At 54.7% G+C, this 16,049-nt stretch overlaps 4 protein-coding genes across 4 annotated transcripts; 2 read left to right on the top strand and 2 right to left on the bottom strand.

The window, feature by feature from the left end:
• Positions 1 to 58: 58 nt before the first annotated feature.
• Positions 59 to 1,663, bottom strand: HER10_EVM0008186 (LSM domain-containing protein). Its single transcript, XM_035477718.1, has 3 exons — positions 931 to 1,663; positions 721 to 792; positions 59 to 607 (listed from the first exon to the last, which is right to left on the bottom strand). The coding sequence occupies exons 1-3, from the start codon at positions 1,157 to 1,159 to the stop codon at positions 477 to 479; spliced, it is 432 nt and encodes a 143-aa protein (XP_035327039.1). The 5' UTR covers positions 1,160 to 1,663; the 3' UTR covers positions 59 to 476.
• Positions 1,664 to 8,194: 6,531 nt separating this feature from the next.
• On the top strand, positions 8,195 to 10,301 carry HER10_EVM0010612 (uncharacterized protein; the record flags this gene model as incomplete). Its single annotated transcript, XM_035480065.1, has 5 exons — positions 8,195 to 8,309; positions 8,774 to 8,887; positions 8,955 to 9,798; positions 9,857 to 9,991; positions 10,235 to 10,301. 5 exons carry the CDS (start codon positions 8,195 to 8,197, stop codon positions 10,299 to 10,301), a joined length of 1,275 nt encoding a protein of 424 aa, XP_035327240.1.
• Positions 10,302 to 11,043: 742 nt separating this feature from the next.
• Positions 11,044 to 13,094, top strand: HER10_EVM0007192 (uncharacterized protein). Its single transcript, XM_035476756.1, has 3 exons — positions 11,044 to 11,521; positions 11,689 to 12,439; positions 12,529 to 13,094. Exons 1-3 carry the CDS (start codon positions 11,322 to 11,324, stop codon positions 12,757 to 12,759), a joined length of 1,182 nt encoding a protein of 393 aa, XP_035326968.1. The 5' UTR covers positions 11,044 to 11,321; the 3' UTR covers positions 12,760 to 13,094.
• A 1,011-nt stretch (positions 13,095 to 14,105) lies between these two features.
• On the bottom strand, positions 14,106 to 15,812 carry HER10_EVM0009063 (PX domain-containing protein). Its single transcript, XM_035478562.1, has 3 exons — positions 15,203 to 15,812; positions 14,693 to 15,014; positions 14,106 to 14,566 (listed from the first exon to the last, which is right to left on the bottom strand). The coding sequence occupies exons 1-3, from the start codon at positions 15,278 to 15,280 to the stop codon at positions 14,538 to 14,540; spliced, it is 429 nt and encodes a 142-aa protein (XP_035327115.1). The 5' UTR covers positions 15,281 to 15,812; the 3' UTR covers positions 14,106 to 14,537.
• Positions 15,813 to 16,049: the final 237 nt, after the last annotated feature.

Raw genomic sequence — 16,049 nt, forward strand, 5'->3', positions numbered from 1 at the left:
AGAGTACGAACGCGGGTAAAGAACAGTAACGAAATAAATCTCTTTTTCATTCATGTTTGTCGTGCACGAGGTTGTGAGGCTGGGGGATCCGCAAAGGCCCTCACTCATGCTGCTCTTCCCGCCGTTATGATATTTGTGCCATAACCTCCCACCACCACCCCCTTTCTCTTTTCCGTTGGTCTTTCTATCTGGTGGATCTTTTTTGATATGCCATCATCATATTCATGTCCTCCTGCTGATGTATGCTGCATGCCTACAACACGCAGGCAACATTACCGTCTCGCGTTTACCCATACGTCCAGCTTCAAGTCGCACCCCCATCTCGCAGAGCACAAAGAAAAAGCCATGCCTCATTGATGAGTGTCGCTGGATTGGGCCCCCCCTTCCCTTGCCTTCCTTTTCTGCCTCACACACACAGCTAGGATATCAAGTCGAGTCCACCCCTCCTGACTCCTCTCCCCCCTTTTAGAGTTCATTCATTCCTCCTCGGGCTGCGCAAACGGGTTCGCTATGGGCTCGCTTCCGTCGACGGGGCTGACGAGGACGAGGAGGGTTCCGCGGGCGACGATGAGGCCTAGGGACCTGGTCGTTTCGTTTCCTTCTTCGTCTGTTTGTTTGTTTCTCGTTAGCCGCGAAGCCATATTGAGCTCCCCCCCCTCCTCCCCCAACTTCTGGTCTACGCCAAGCATGGGGCAAAGGCAGAGACAGAGACACACGTACCTCTCATGACTTCCTGGACCTCGTCCAGCACCAGGTTCATCAGCGCATCGTATCCCTTCAACGTTCCGGTGACTGTAGTTGGTTTCCCCGACGTTAGCTACCGATACAGGCACGATCCAACCCCTTCCCCTCTCTTCCCCTCCAAAGAACCATTGGGGGGAGAGGTTGGAAGGGGAAAGGGAAACGAGACCAGAGAACAGAAAAACGCACCTTCGCGCCCGCCGTTGAACTTGACAGTAATCTGCTTGTCCATATACTTTGACAAGTCGAGGATATTCTCCTTCTTGGGCCTCTCGCGGTCGCCGCCCGAGCCCTGGGCACCGCCTCGATCACCACCGCCGCCGCCGCCGCCGCGACCTCCTCCCCTTCCGCCGCGGTAGTTTCCTCCTCCTCCTCCGCCGCCTCGGCCGCCGCCTCTGTGTGAGCCTCTATCCGCCATTGCGCCGCCGGGTTGTGCCGTGTCGTGTGTTTGTAGAAGGGGGGTTAGGTCCTGCGGTCTTGCTTGAGAGGTCTGCTATCGGGGCCTGGTTTCAATTCGAAAAACGTCCCTCGATATTCGTTCGATTCGTTCGACAAGGGCGTCGTCGCGGGGTGTGACGTCGTCGAGAGATCGTGGGTGTGTTTTTTGGCGGCTGGGATGTTTCCGAAAAGACTAGGGTGAGGTTCGGTGGGAAAATGAGCTTGAGCTTGGTCCGGGCTTCTTCCATGGTGGGGCGCGGGTTCTGGTGCGTCCTTTCCCCCTCCCCGCCGTTCAGAGGCCCGGGCTCCGTGATTGGCGGGGCGCGGGCTCTTCGTTCGATCGAAACCTGGAGGACGGGACGGGAATATTCGAGGTACGGATCCCCTCACCGAGTTTACCATACCAAGAGGGAACTCCAAAAACTTGCGAATAGCGACTGTATATCGCGAAGGATGGATTGAATGGTTCCTTCGCAGGTTCGGGATTTCTACATACAAGCGTACAGATCCGATAATTCAAAAGGTTCTCACATGGTAAAGTTTTAGGCAGCCTTGCATGACAGTCTGCGTGATACCATTGCTTCAACATTGCGCATAGTCATTGTTTCCTTGCTTCATGAGATACTTTATTTTAATTGTTCGCCGATTCGGGGTCTCTCATCTTTGATCACGCGACGCAACTTCCTTACCGTTCACCAACGCTTTCTCAGCACTGAGCATGTAGCCGAAGAAGGCTTTTTGTGCAGAAAGCTTGTCTTGCCGTCGCGCCGTCGCTAGACAACATAGAGGACATCACGAAATGTCAGTCATTTCAATATCCGTACGGAGTAATGACAGAGACATATCGAGTCCCAGATAGTCCGTGATGACAAAGGATAAACATCAATCGTTCGACTAAGGCCGCATAGCCGTGTTACCGAGAAAATAAAGTTTCGGTAACGGGGAGGAAATACTGCTGCCTATCCGCGTACTTGCACCGCAAAAAAAAAAAAAAAAAAGTTCCAACAACCGTCACCATGAACCAGTGAAGGAACAGAAAATCTAATTTCAGATTTTTGCTTCCTTCTGGGATCGGCGTGAAGACCGATGACTTTGCAGCAACGACGCGCAACGGTCGAGTCAAAACGTCTTGGCGATGATGAAGCCAGAGCGCGTCGTCGTTGAAATACGACTATGGGCTAGCTCGCCCCGTGTAAGTGACGACACACTATGATGTCCAAACCGCGGAACTCTGTATACCACGGCTCACGGAACCGGTGAGCTAGGCTGTGCAGCTTCTTCTTTTTCCTTTGACCAATTCGAATGAAGCCGGGGGAGGAGATGGAATCATCGAACCGGGGTTGGGAGGCTGGGAGACGTACTGTGTAGGTGAGCGATATACTTCATACTGGCTCGCGTGCGTGGTGTAAGTTCCTGTAAGAGAAGTAATCCTGGCGCGTGTTCCGTTGGTGATTTCCAAAATGTCTTGGCATTGCCCTCTGCGCCACCCCCGATGATATTGATGGGCACCAAGAGCACCACCCAAAGAGCGGGAAACAACGCATCATTACGCCGCTACATTAGAATCCTAGGTCAGTGCCATAAAGTGGGCATCGGGGAGTCCAGAGTTGGTCTGGCGAATTCCCGAGGTCGTTGAAATTGCGCCTCTACTATCCCATTCGTCCTCCTTCTCCGGACATTTGGCCGGCCTTCTCTTGCAGATTGGGGGGGCCACGTACCGTGGTTACGAAGCCTAGTCAGCACTTCTGACCACTCTGTCTCCCTGCAAAGTCCCTGTGATGTAAACACAAGTTAAGCAATACCAAAGTGAGAAGATCTCGGAGTTAACGGGCTGCGAGGAACGTTTCCATATCAACTCAACCAACCTGAGAGGAGTCTTGTATCCGTACAGCAAAGTGTGTGTGTGTGACATTCAACGTGTGCCCCCCCTTTCCCAATCTCCAAGGGCGAGAGGAAAACCAAACCGATCAGCGAAAGCGAGCGAGCGGAGAGGGGCCGCTGGCCAGTGGCAACTGCTGCTCGATTTTATTCCAAAACATTGACAGGCCCAAAAATAAGGTAGTTGTTTTGCCCATCAGTGTCGGAGCGAGTTACATCCAAGCTGGTCGTCCGTCCCTGGAATTTCTGCACGTGCGTCGCGTGGGAAGGAGGGGGCAACGCGGTAAGTGGTTCATGCCACATGGGGGGGATGGGGGCTGCTAAGTCGGGAAACGTTTGGCTTGGTTTGGTTTTATAACGACGTGAAGTGATGTTTGAGGGTGAGGGAGGCGATCAACCAGGCCATGTGCGATTAGACATAATTAGAAGCGTTGTGGGCAGATGAGACTGCGGTTGACGATGATCTCACCCATTGGCCTTTTAGAGTTGGTTTGCGCGGGCCCCCGAATGCCGGCCGGCGCGAGATGCATATTCGCACCTAGTCCAGGACTCCAGAGGCATGCAAGGTATGTAGGTAGGTAGGTACTTGAGTACATACTTGAGCGGAGTGCGAAAGTCATGTTTCTGTGATGCTGAGGGTCCGCTTGAGTCGCCCCGAAACAAGACGGGGTTGGCTTGTTGGACAGGCATCCTGGGTGGTGAGGATGAAGGGAGTTTATAGATTGGCGATACTTTGGGTCCCCGACCTCAAGTCTTGGTTACCGTCGGTACCTTCTCCCATAGTGTACAGAGCGGTAATGGCGTAGGTTTCTTGAGTAGGTAATGCGTTCCTCGCGTTCCGCTCCGTCCGAAAGGGATCAAAGCTTCCTAATCGTCGGGTCTCCGTGTTTCCTCTCTATCCCACCCACCGTCGTCCCTTGTCTGGATTTCTGTTTAGCATTAGCATTTTCTTTCTAGAAAGGTTCCATCTAAGGATGGGCTGCCTACCTCTGCCAGGTACTGCATACCGCGTACGGGTAGAGGGGGCACGCCCGCGGTGCCATGGCCCCGGGCGCGCAACTTGACCAGCGGGCGCGCGGGTTCCCTCTGTCTAGTTCGTCTTTGGTAACGTCGTGCCTTGCTAAGGACTAAGAGGGCCTTGCTCCGCCCCTCCACCCCGTCCGCCGTCGAACTATACGTAGTAGCGACTCGCTTGCCGTCTGGCTGTCAAGTGCTGTATGATGTGCGTGCGCCGTGGCCGTCACGTCGCGCGGTGTAAGTCGGCACACACCAGGGTAAGACGGCAATCCAGAAAGATGGGATGTTTTAACGAGACGTGCCGGTTCGCCGGGGGCGGGAAGTATTGGATACTAGGCACGAGGTCAGGGTCAGATCACAGATGCGATGCAACGGAAAAGAAAGGGGGCGGTGGTGGTTGTCAGTGGTGCGGCGTGCCTCTTCTTGTCTCGTTTCTGTGTCTTGTTTCTTGTCGTCCTCGTTTCTGTTCCTTTTCTGTACGGCTGTACGGAGTAAGGTAGGTTGGCACGGTAGGTAGGGTGTCTCTGTCAGGATTCAGTGGTATTCTTAGAGAGGTGAGAGGTACAGTAATGGAAGGTACTTTCCTCTCGGTGTCCCGGCAAGGTAGTTGGGCAGGTGAGGATCTACGGTGCGCTCCTCCCTCCGAGATTCCCACCCGGCAGCCATATTTCCGACCGAGTCTCATGTTCAGCGCGGGCGGTGTCTCAAGCTTGTTAGTCGCATGTCCATCCATCCATCCATCCATTCATTCCTCCTTGGACAACTCACTTTGTCATTCATCAATCACTATACAGTAGTCTTGAGTCTCTCACAGTCGCAAACTCACCAGTCTCACACAGATGGTGCCCCCCCCTTCTTCCCGCCCGCTACTCCTCTCCTCTCGAAACACTCAAAGCCGACTGGCCGGTTAGCTCCTCCATTTCCCCAGTTTCCAGGCTGTGCACTGCACCAGGCTGGAGCCGGCTCTTTGGGGCCCAAAGACTAAGGGCCTTGATCGAGAGAAGCAGGCAGCTTGTTCCCCGCTCGTATTAATTGTGTTCGGCGTCCAATATCCTGCAGCGATCATCTCCCGGCATCGAGAAATTCTTCTAACTCTATGTCGCGGGCCGACGATAGGCACCTCGGTCTTGAAATTCTGGTCCCCTTTTTTTGCTTAATTTTTGCAAATCAAACTCTGCCGCTTTGCCGACCCCTCGGGCGCATTATTTGTTTCTTAGCTTGGTTGTCATTCTCCCCAAACCCGACACGTTCGGCTCCCAGAGCCGGACTGTTCAGCTTCCAAGCCTTCATAGGGCTGCCGGTCTTACATAAGGAAACCGACGACAAGCGGGAAACGGCCTGCTTTTTTGTTCAATCTTACCTCATATTAGTCGCTCAATTGCTTTATACGACATCTCTGCGCCGGGTCCCAGCGCCACCCCCGTACACAGTTCGCCGTCATCCGTTTTGAAATTTCCCACTTTGCTCGTATAGGACAAGCTGCGTTTATCGACGGGTCAAGTACCAAGGAACTCAAGAGGCAATTAAAGAACGGCGGGGAGAAAGAAGAAGAAAAAAAATCGAAAAAAGGACTCACCAAGAAAAAACCGCATTACTGGGGACTCCCTATTACGCCGTCTTACATGGGCTGAAGTTCTGAGCCGCGGAGACTGCACAGGCACAGGCACACAGGCTTCTGCTGCGCTGCTGCTGGTGCTGCTGCTTCTTCTTCAACGGACAGAGACGGGCAGAGACAGACGGCCTGTCTCTGCACACAGCCTCGGGTCCAGTCCAGTCCAAACCAGCCCGTTGGTGTGGCCCCCACCAGAATTGCTTGGTTGTCGATTTTGTTGCTCTTTTGGGGCTTTTCGCGTGTTTGGGGGGCCGGGGCGGGCTGCGTTTCTGAGAGCTGGCGCCGGCGCGCATCCTAGTCCATACACTCATCATCACCACATTCCGCTGCCTTGGCTTGGCGTTTCTTTCAGGTAACCTCAACTCACTCTATCTCACTTGCCTCAAGGTAACCACAGCCCTTTTTACGGAATACATGGTTCGAATTTCAGTCGGGTATCTCTCGATTGATCCATCGCCTGCCCACCTCATCTTGTCTTGCACCTTTGATGCCACGCTAGGAGCTGCTGTAGCTTCCTGCCTACTTCCCGGCAGCCGTTGGCTCTGCGCTGCTTCCCGCTGAAGTTCCACCAATCCTCCTCATCTCAATCTCACTTACACACGCCTCGTGCCTCATGCCTCACGCCTCACACCTCACACCTCACACTTTACACCCAAAAGGGGGACCCTGCCCTGCCCTGGCCATCCTTCCTTGCCTTGCCTTGCCTTTCTCTCACTTATTCATCCACTCGCTCACTCACCCTCTCTATCTGTACTGCGTACCTTGGACAGTACTCCATCCTGAGTCCAGTCCCTTTTAGACTCTCCGTACTTGGGAAAACTGAGGTGTCCTCGGGTTCCGTCAGTCCAAGCTTTTTAGGCTCCCTCCCTTCCCGACGAACGAAAAAAGAAGGACGCCGGGTCCCCTCTCCCACCCCCGGCCCCATCCGTTTAGTGGAACTCCCCTCCGCCCTTGCTGCACCGCATCTTTGCCTTCCATTGCGGTCCTGCACTGCATTTTCCCAGCCGTCCACCGTCACACACACTCACTCACACTCACACTCACACTCACACTCACGTACAGTACCGTACCTTCCTTCCTTCCACACTTCCACACCCCTCGCCTCGCGCTGGGCTGCCTTACCGCTCACTTGCTTCACACTAGCATCCCAACCCGCCTCTCGCCCTCTCTCTTTCTCTCTCTCAATCTCACTCATTGACTTGGGTACTCACTCTCATACACACACATACTCGCCCGCCCGACTCATACGGGTGCCGCCGCCCCTCTCCCCCCGTCGCCAAAACAAGGGAACCCACTCTTCAAAACTCCCGTTCCGTCGTGTCTCTCCTAGTTCCCAAAGGCTCAACCCGGGTCTCACATCCAGAGGTACGGTACTCTTCCTCACTCTCTCTATTTCACTCACCTCACTTTCATACCGACACACGACATAACCAATTTGGGACTTTGCGGCTTTGCGGTGGGAACTCGGCACCCGCTTGCCCCTGTCATTGGGCAATTGGCCCGTAAACTCGCCTCTGCAGCTGCACCCGCCGTCCGCTCTTCTTTCCCTCTTCTCTCCTCCTCTCCCCGTCCCGTCCTCCAAGCAGTCCGTCCCATCTCCATCACTCTCACTTACCTACCTTACCTTACCAACCTACCAACCCTGCCTTACTTCTTCATGTCTTCTTATTCTCTCTCACGCCCACAGCGCGAGCACACACTTGCTTGAGTGATTTCTCTCTCTCTTTTCATCCTATCCAACTGCACACCAGCCCTCTACCTCCTTGTGCTTGTAAGTACCTTGCCTACCTTACTTTACGTTAAGGTACCCAAGTTCCCCTTGTCTCGCCTTACCTTACCTTACTTTGCCTCTCTCCTACCTTAAGGTACTTTGCCTTACGCCTATTTCCTACCAGTACCTTACCTTGCCTTACTCCTCCTCCCGAGTTCCGCCCCAGTTCCCAGCCAGCCCCCGTCCTGTGGCCCCGACCACGTCCCCCGTTTCCCCCCGTACAAATCCTGAACGAAACCCCGATTCCAACCCTCCTCCTCTCCCCCCGTCTTTTCTTGGCTCTCCGGCCTCGTTCACTCCTCCCCCCCTTCGATCAACAAAATCTCTCGTCCCTCTTTCGTTCCAAAGCTTGCTTGCTCCATCCCAAACCCCTCCAACTCTCATCTGTTCTGTTACCTGAGGCATTCCCTCCTCACTTCACTGGGGCCCTGTCTGCTGGGTTGCCACCACCTCAAAAGGTGCTGCTCCGCCATGAACTAACCAACTCCTAGATTTCAGGATCCCTCTTATTACGCCCCGGGGCCCTTTGGCCTTCTCACACACACATACTCTACACCACTCCACTCAAATCGCCATCCGTCTCACACACACACACCCGGCTTTTGGTTTTTACAGTTGATCTTACTCTAGAGGGAAGAAACAAAGGGCCACAACGAGGAAGGGTGAAAAAAAGAGAAGAAAAGACACCTTGCTCTCGCGGGATCCTCCCGTCTGTTGCCCGCGGTGACAATTTCACCATGGCGCATGCCCAGGATTCCCAAGAGCCCCATAAACGGAAACGGGACGCAGACGACGGCGGCGCTCAGCCAGCTCACTCTGATCGCATTCCCCAGCCTCCTCCGCCTCAGTCAGGTATGTGTGGTGCGCCAGTGTGTGTGTGATCCAAGAGTCGAAGTCTCCAGCAAGAAAACCAAAATCCAAAAAAGAGAGCAAGAGAGCAAGCATGTCGCGATGCGCTGAAGGACTATGAGCCGTCGATCTCAGCCTTCAGCTGCATCTCGTCGTTGTCGTCGTCGCGCCCGGAGGCAATCGAGGTTAGACTCGCCATTGATCCCTCGCCCCGGCCTGCCTGCCAGCGCCGCCCGCACCTTGTTTTCTACCTCTTCATTGTTTCCCCAAAACATTATCCCTCCCGTCTCCATCTTCGTCTCTTCTCCAGCTCAGGCTTCCTCTCTCCATCTGCATCGCGCTTGTTCCAAGCCCCTTGGCAATGCTTAATTGTCCTGTGCCATGGAATCTTGCCCCATAGGCCATACCCGCTTGCGCTGCATCTCATCTCGTCCCATGAACTAGTACTAATTGTCAACTCAAAAAAGGCAATGCATCCATCATCAACTACCTATCCAAAGCCAGCACTGGTAGACTCCAGCTCATTCAGGGAGAGCCTGACACATTCTCGGATGTGCTTGGTTTATTAAATCAGTACGAAGGTACGGGTTTCCCCTTTTCTCCTGTCTGTATGTGTTAGGAAATGTCATGCTGAATGGTCAACAATAGGAGTCCTCAATAGACATGAGAGTCTCGCGGCAAATTTGGGCGCCAAGCTCACCGGGCCCCGTCTGCTGAAAGCTATGGAGGGAGCTTTTGAAGGTCCCATCATCACCAATCCACCGCCTCCATATGGTGCGGCACCCGTGAGCTGGCTCGATATTGTCACCTTTGCCAAGACAAATCCTGAGAAATTTGTTCTCACTACCGGACACGACGGCGAACGCACGTGTCAGTTCTACCTGAACGGCATCCAGACCCAGATTCTTGAAGATGACTGGCGACTCATTATCAACGGTGCCTTGGACAGGTTCTCCGTCGTGTCCACGGCTCCCCTGGAAGAGGATGAGACGGCCGAAGTTGCGACACTGGAAATTGTGGAGCAGCGATTACAGGTTCTCATCAAGAAAGCCGATGAGATCGCCAAGAGGGCAAGACAGCTCAACTACCACTTGAGCGGCCGCAGAGCCGGAATCAACTCACGTCATGGCGGACAGCAGGGAAGCAGCTCGGCCTTCCAGTCCATCAACCACTCCAGAGGCCACGTTGCCCACGGAGCTGGATACGACCTTCACGCAGACCTGCTCCAGCAGTTCCTGTCATCTTCCCAAGCCTACCCCCCTCGAGTGCCCTCCAGCGCCGGCCTCGAGCAAGCCCATTCGACGGGCCAACACACCCCGCCCGCGACAAATCCTCATCCGCACTCACTACCCTTGCAAGGACGTCCAGTTGTCGTGCATGCGCCACCGGTCATGCCACAGAGAGATCCGTCGTATGACCCGTCGTCGCCGCACCGGGCCATCATCACGGCAAGGATAGAAAAGTTGAACAAGGGAGACCAGATTTGGCCGCCGTGCGACCGCTGCCGCAGGCTCAAGTCGCCGTGCATCAAGCACCTGACGGCTTGTCAGGGCTGCACGAAGAAGCACGCCAAGTGCGGGTGGAAAACGATTACCGAAGAAGAGATTGTCTGGCTCAACCGCGAGGCCAGCAGCAGTGCTGACGAAGCGCCGCACGTGGAACCGAGCCCGGTTCAGCCGGCGCCGGTGAGGACTTTACGATATGATCCAACACAGGACGACGGCCGAACCCACGAGCCGCCGCCGCAGCCTCAGCCGCCTACGTCGTCTTCCGCCAATCTGATGCCGGGAGGAGGAGATGTATCTCGGCCGGCTAGCAGGGGCCAGCCGGATCATCGCCAGCGGTCGCCGTTAGACCCTGGATCTCGAAGCAGGACGAGTAGCTTCATGGACGTAGAGCATGAACCACCCCCGCCGATGAACCACAAGCCCTGGATGCCGGAGCCGCACCCGCACCGCGGGGAGCAGCAGCATCAGAACCAACTGCCCAGTCTGAAGAACGATCATATGCTGCTCAGCCACATGGCTTCGGCTGCGACTGCGGCCGCTGATGCGCGGGATGCTACCTCGACCCCGGCAAGCAGCATGGTTGGACGATGAGCTAGGAAAGGACGACATTTGCGGCAGATGGCTTGTCTTATCCATGGAACGTGGAACAGGCCGCCCCAGCAACAACATCATATCATGCTCTTATTCAGAGGGATAGGATGGGGCAACAGGATTCGAAAAAAGCGTACCGAGTGTGTGTTTGTGTGTGCAATGTGTGTAGTGCGTATAGTGCGTATGTGCGAGTGCATTGCGAGGTGCGAACCAAGGAAACAAAAGCAAAAAATCAGATAAATTCATAATGATATACAGTAAGCACACTGCAGTGCTGCGTCCAATTACTCGGTGGCGACGTCTAACTGGCTTACACTTCCATGTTCGTGGTGGTGTTTGAGTCTCAACACGTCAGGTAAGCATTGTAGATACCTCAAGCGGTAAGACGAGGGAAAGTGAGGTACCGCAAGGTAGCAGGGGACAGTTGCTTTGACGAATGACAGCGACTGGAAAGCCACATGAAGCAGGGGCCACACTTTCACAGTGGTGACAGCCGGCACGCCGGGTAAAGTGGGCCGCACAGATTGAAATCTGAGCGTGGCGCGTCGTTCCATCCGTATCTCAGCACGCTAAAGCAAATGGTGGACGGGGATAAGAAAAAAAAGTTGCCCAGCTCCTATCCTACCTTACCTTAGATTCCCGTCCCGTCATCAAGGACGAGCCGTTCCCTCACATCCAACCTAACCTCCCGCGACATGATATCGACGTAACGGTGCCCCCTTCGATATCAACAACCGCTACCACTTTCTTTATCCTACCATTATCCGAGGCTCGCCACATAGAATACTGGATCCCTCTTACATCTTATAATCGACTTTCCGTGTTCCTACTAGCCGAAGCTATCCTGTCAAAGTAGCTGGAATCGCCTTTCCCCCCCGAATCGCCACACACTTTCTTCCTCCTTCCCACCGCCTGAATGGCTCACGCTCCCGCATCCGCCGAATTCATGTCTGCAACAGGCGACCGGGCGGCTGCGCGCCGTGCCCCGGATACGACTTCGTACCCGACGTCCCGCGAGACGGGTGATATCATCCCCGACACAAAACAGAACCCAGCCGTGGGGGGCGAGAAGGAATCACCATTCGCAAAGTCATGGGTACATTTCGTTGCTGGAGGGTACGTCTGAAGCATACCTGTTCTTCTCCTCCCTCCTCATTGTGCTCCGTCCATTCCCTTTTTGTTGGACAGAAGGGTTGAAAGGGGATTCTTGGGATAGGAAAGAAATTTTGCATAGGGGGGGCGCGCACAAGAGAAAGCTAACAAGACTTCTTCAACCCTTACAGAGTCGGAGGCATGACGGCCGCAACACTCACAGCACCACTCGACGTCCTCAAAACCCGCCTCCAATCCGACTTTTACCAAGCCCAGCTCCGCGCCTCCCACGCCGCCCGCGCCCAGGCTGTCGGCACCCTCTCCCCCTACCGCGCCGCCCTCTTCCACCTCCGCGAGACCTTCCAGATCCTGGGCTCCGTCTACAAGATTGAGGGTCCCCGCGCGCTCTTCAAGGGCCTCGGCCCGAACCTCATCGGCGTCATCCCCGCGAGGAGCATAAACTTTTACACCTACGGCAACGGCAAGCGCCTCATTGCAGAATACGTCAACGGCGGCGAGGAAGGGGCGGGCGTCCACCTCGCGGCGGGCGTGCTGGCCGGCGTGACGACGAGCACGGCGACGAACCCCATCTGGCTCGTAAAGACCCGCCTGCAGCTCGACAAGAACGTGGCGGAGAAGAGCGGCGGCGTGCAGCAGAGGCAGTACCGCAACAGCTGGGACTGCATCAAGCAGGTGCTGCGGACCGAGGGCGTCCGGGGCATGTACAAGGGCATGAGCGCGAGTTACCTGGGCGTGGCGGAGAGCACGCTGCAGTGGGTGCTGTACGAGAACCTCAAGAACAGGCTGGCGGCGCGCGAGGAGCGCATCGTCGCGAGCGGGAGGGAAAAGACGTTTTGGGACCGAACGGTGGACTGGATGGGGAATGCTGGTGCTGCTGGCGGCGCCAAGCTGGTTGCTGCCATTCTTGCCTACCCTCACGAGGTATGATTCACACACCTCTACTGTACTCTCTCTCCGGTGGTTTCTATCGCCGGATCATACGGAATGTACTCACTAACACCATCTACTAGGTCGCGCGAACGAGGCTACGACAGGCGCCCCTGGCCAACGGACAGCTCAAGTACACCGGCCTCTGGCAGTGCTTCCGCGTCGTCTGGATCGAGGAGGGCTTCATGGGCCTGTACGGCGGTCTCACACCGCACCTGATGCGCACCGTTCCCAGCGCGGCAATCATGTTTGGCATGTACGAGGGTATACTGCGCCTCTTTGGCGCCTCCAGCAAGGCAAATGCGAGCTTGTGAGAAGCCTCGTCATGCCCTGCCGATGGGATGTTCCCAGCCAACGACCACCACACACTACCCAACGAGTCCTCGCTAAAACGCCGGCGACGATTAAACTCCTCTTTGGATGTAACAACCTATTGTACTATAATACACATAAACACACACACACCAATCCTCACGACCAAAACGATCGACGCAAAAAAACCATCGCAGCTCTGGGAAATAAACGGATCGGATCGGGACTCAACGGATCAAGGGGACGAAGGGCTTTTCGACGTTTCCCTTCTCATCCCCCCTCTTTGACGGCTGTTTAACGAAAGCTTAAGGGTTTCTTCATGTACGATACGAGCTGAAGGCGAAACGATCCCTAGACTTTCTTGGTCTGAAAGGACGACCCCTTTTTGACCCATAGGGGGTGTAGGCAGCTCTTTCACGAGAAGCGTGATTTGAGCCCCCGCATGATTCACCTTACTGTTTAACACTATTCTGGGGGTGAGAACGAGGGGCATAAGAAGGCGTTTTTGGGGAGGGAATAAAAGGGGAAACTCCCTCTATTGTATAAAAACAGTTTTAAGGAAAAAGAGCCATGAGGGTTCATCTTCACTAGATGGCAGATGGTCAACATCTGTGTATCATAATGTAAAAAAAAAAAAAAGAGAAGAAAGGAGCTATGTCAACCCGTCAAGCATTCCAGTTACGATAATGTGCTCTGCAGTGATTCACGTTGTAGTACGTGCAGTCGAGAACATTGCACTAGACCATTGAACTTGATGAGAGAGAAAGAGTTTGTCTAGCGAGGAGGGGGATTCCACCTGGCTTTTTTTTCTTCACAGCCTCTTTTAGACAATAGACCTGGGGTTTGATGTTTGAACACCCCTTCTCGGATCTTGAAACTCGGTACTTCGATGCTAGAGGGTTTCATTCCTTTCACCAACTGCAAACTCAACACCAAAGTCAGTAAGTACCCTAAAACTCGCCGCTTTCCAGCTTCTCGTCTCGGAAAAATGTAAAAAAAAAAAAAAAAAAAAAAAAAAAAAACAAGACTCCTCCCGCTTTCAGGTTCTCTATATAAGGAACAGAAATTTCCCTACGGAAGAAAACCATGAACTGGGTCACTTACAATTCTCTTCCTGCACGGAAATGGGAACTACCAGGCAACAACAGTCTCTGCACTACACCCGGTCGTACACGTATAACCAGTTACTGGGTATGGATAGGTTTTCCCGACAGTGATGATTCTCAAATTTTTCTTCATTTTTTTTTCTTGCTCGAAAACGCCCAGCCCAGCCCAGCCTCTCCCTCCTCCTCCTCCTCCTCCTCCTTACATAATGAGGAGATAAGCAACGCTGATGCTGTCCGCCTCGGCGGCATTCTGTGGTGCTGTTCGGCGCAAAGCGGAAGAAAAAAGGGGGGTAGGAATTTCAAACTTGCAAAAAGTGGAAAGTTGAACATCAACACGCAATAAACACTACGATGAGGAAGAAACTAGCAGAAAAAAAAAAGAAGAAAAAACCCGCACAAACAATGATCATGGGCATTGACTGAAACCCCCCATTTGCTTTTATACCACCCTTCAATTTTTGTCCAAACCACACACACACCCCAGGGTCCACCCACGTCCCAGGTTCCAAACAATAACCCAGGCGTTCAAAGGGGTTTCATTCACAAGAGATGGAGCCCTTTGCGGTCAGCCCTTCTTCGAGCTGCGTGTCGGTGCGATGGTGCTTGGGCGGCCTCTTGCGCAGTTTATTCGGTGATCTCGTGACAGACGAGGAGAAGCTGACGCGGAGCTTCAGTCACCACGCGTTGCGGTCCCAGTTGGGATCTATCCCAAACCACGTCAGTTCATGCTTTCTAGGCCTCGATATCGTTGCAATCCACCCCGATAACCAAGCGCAGCATCACCAAAGAATGTGCGTAGAAAATCACAAGCCAGAAAGCCAGCTCTTACCTTGAACAAAAGCGGCCAAGACCTTGCTGCCCGTCTGCAGAAGCGGGTGTCCGACGACGATGCGCAAGAACTTTTCGAGGCCGGCGCGGCGGCCCTCGATGACGTCGTCGCTGAAGCGGTTCGTAAAGACCTTGCCGGGCAAGGGCGGGATGGTGACGCGGGCGCTCTCGCGCTCGAGGATGTCGCGGAAGTACTCAAAGTCGGAGTAGCGGCGGCGCACGCTCGAGGCGCGGAGCTTGAAGGCGGGGATGTTGGTGCGGCAGACAATCTCGTAGTCGGTGTACATGCTGCGGCCCATGCCGTGGGTTCTGGGGTTGCGGACCTAAGGGGGAAGGAGGTTTGTTAGATTGTGTGAACTAGATCCCTTGCTTTGGGGCGCATGCGACAATGGCCGGGCTGGCGGGCTGTAGGAGGGGTGAATAGAGAGCATTGGAGAGGGATTATCGTGACAGGCTATAGAGGACCGGGGGTTGCGCTGCAGCTGTGGAAAGCTCGCTGGACGTTTCTCACCTCGATCTCGAGAAAGTTCTCCGGCGGGCCGTAGATTTCGTCAAAAGACTGTTGTCGGTTATCCGGCATTGCCTGCATGATGGGCCGGTGAAAGCGCGGCGAGGCCTGTGATCCGGTCGGGGAGGTGGGAGAAGTGGGCTCAGCGCTGGGAGCGCGAGCGGCGTTCTGGCTTCCGGAATCCGTTTTGGCGGCTTTGTCCTCGGTGGGCAGAGGGGAGTTGCGGTCGGCGAGGCAGGTGTTTGTTTCTCACGCTCTCTCGCGCGAGGGATGGGCGGGGGAGAGGGCGTGGAGTCTGTCGTCGAGGTGAGGTATGCGCAAGCGCGATATCGGGTTCGGTGGAAACGGCTGCTCTCTTCTGTGCTGACTGCTGTTCCGGGATCCTTTGCTCCTTCTCTTTCTCTGGTGGCGGTTGTCTGCTACGAATCGGTGAGACCTGTCGTGTGACTGGGATCTTGGTTCCGAGGCGAGGCGATGTGAGGTGAAGTTGGATTGTTCGTTGTGGGAAAAAATGTCGAGGTGGGAGGGAGGTGGGGGAATCAAGTCGGGTGCGAAGTGCGGCCGATTACGACAAAAATGGGTGGCAGCAATCAAGCAGTGTGCGGCGTGGTTTACCTTGGTCCTTGGGTGCCTGTCACCTTTGCTGTAGCTGGTAGAATTGCGGGGGAGCGATATGACGAACGCCAGTCCCGGCCGCTGCCGCAACAGACCGGTTTGCTTGATTATTGGGAGGAGGAGGCTGAGCCGATGCGCCGTCTGAGGGTACGAGGTGGGGGGCACTTCCTCGTAACTGTGAGCGGTACGGACAGCGGGACGGAGTAGCGCTGCCCAATTGAGCAGGTGGGGGGTG

The sequence above is a fragment of the Colletotrichum scovillei genome (genome assembly GCF_011075155.1).
Source record: "Colletotrichum scovillei strain TJNH1 chromosome Unknown Contig00011, whole genome shotgun sequence".
Taxonomy (NCBI): Eukaryota; Fungi; Ascomycota; class Sordariomycetes; order Glomerellales; family Glomerellaceae; genus Colletotrichum; species Colletotrichum scovillei.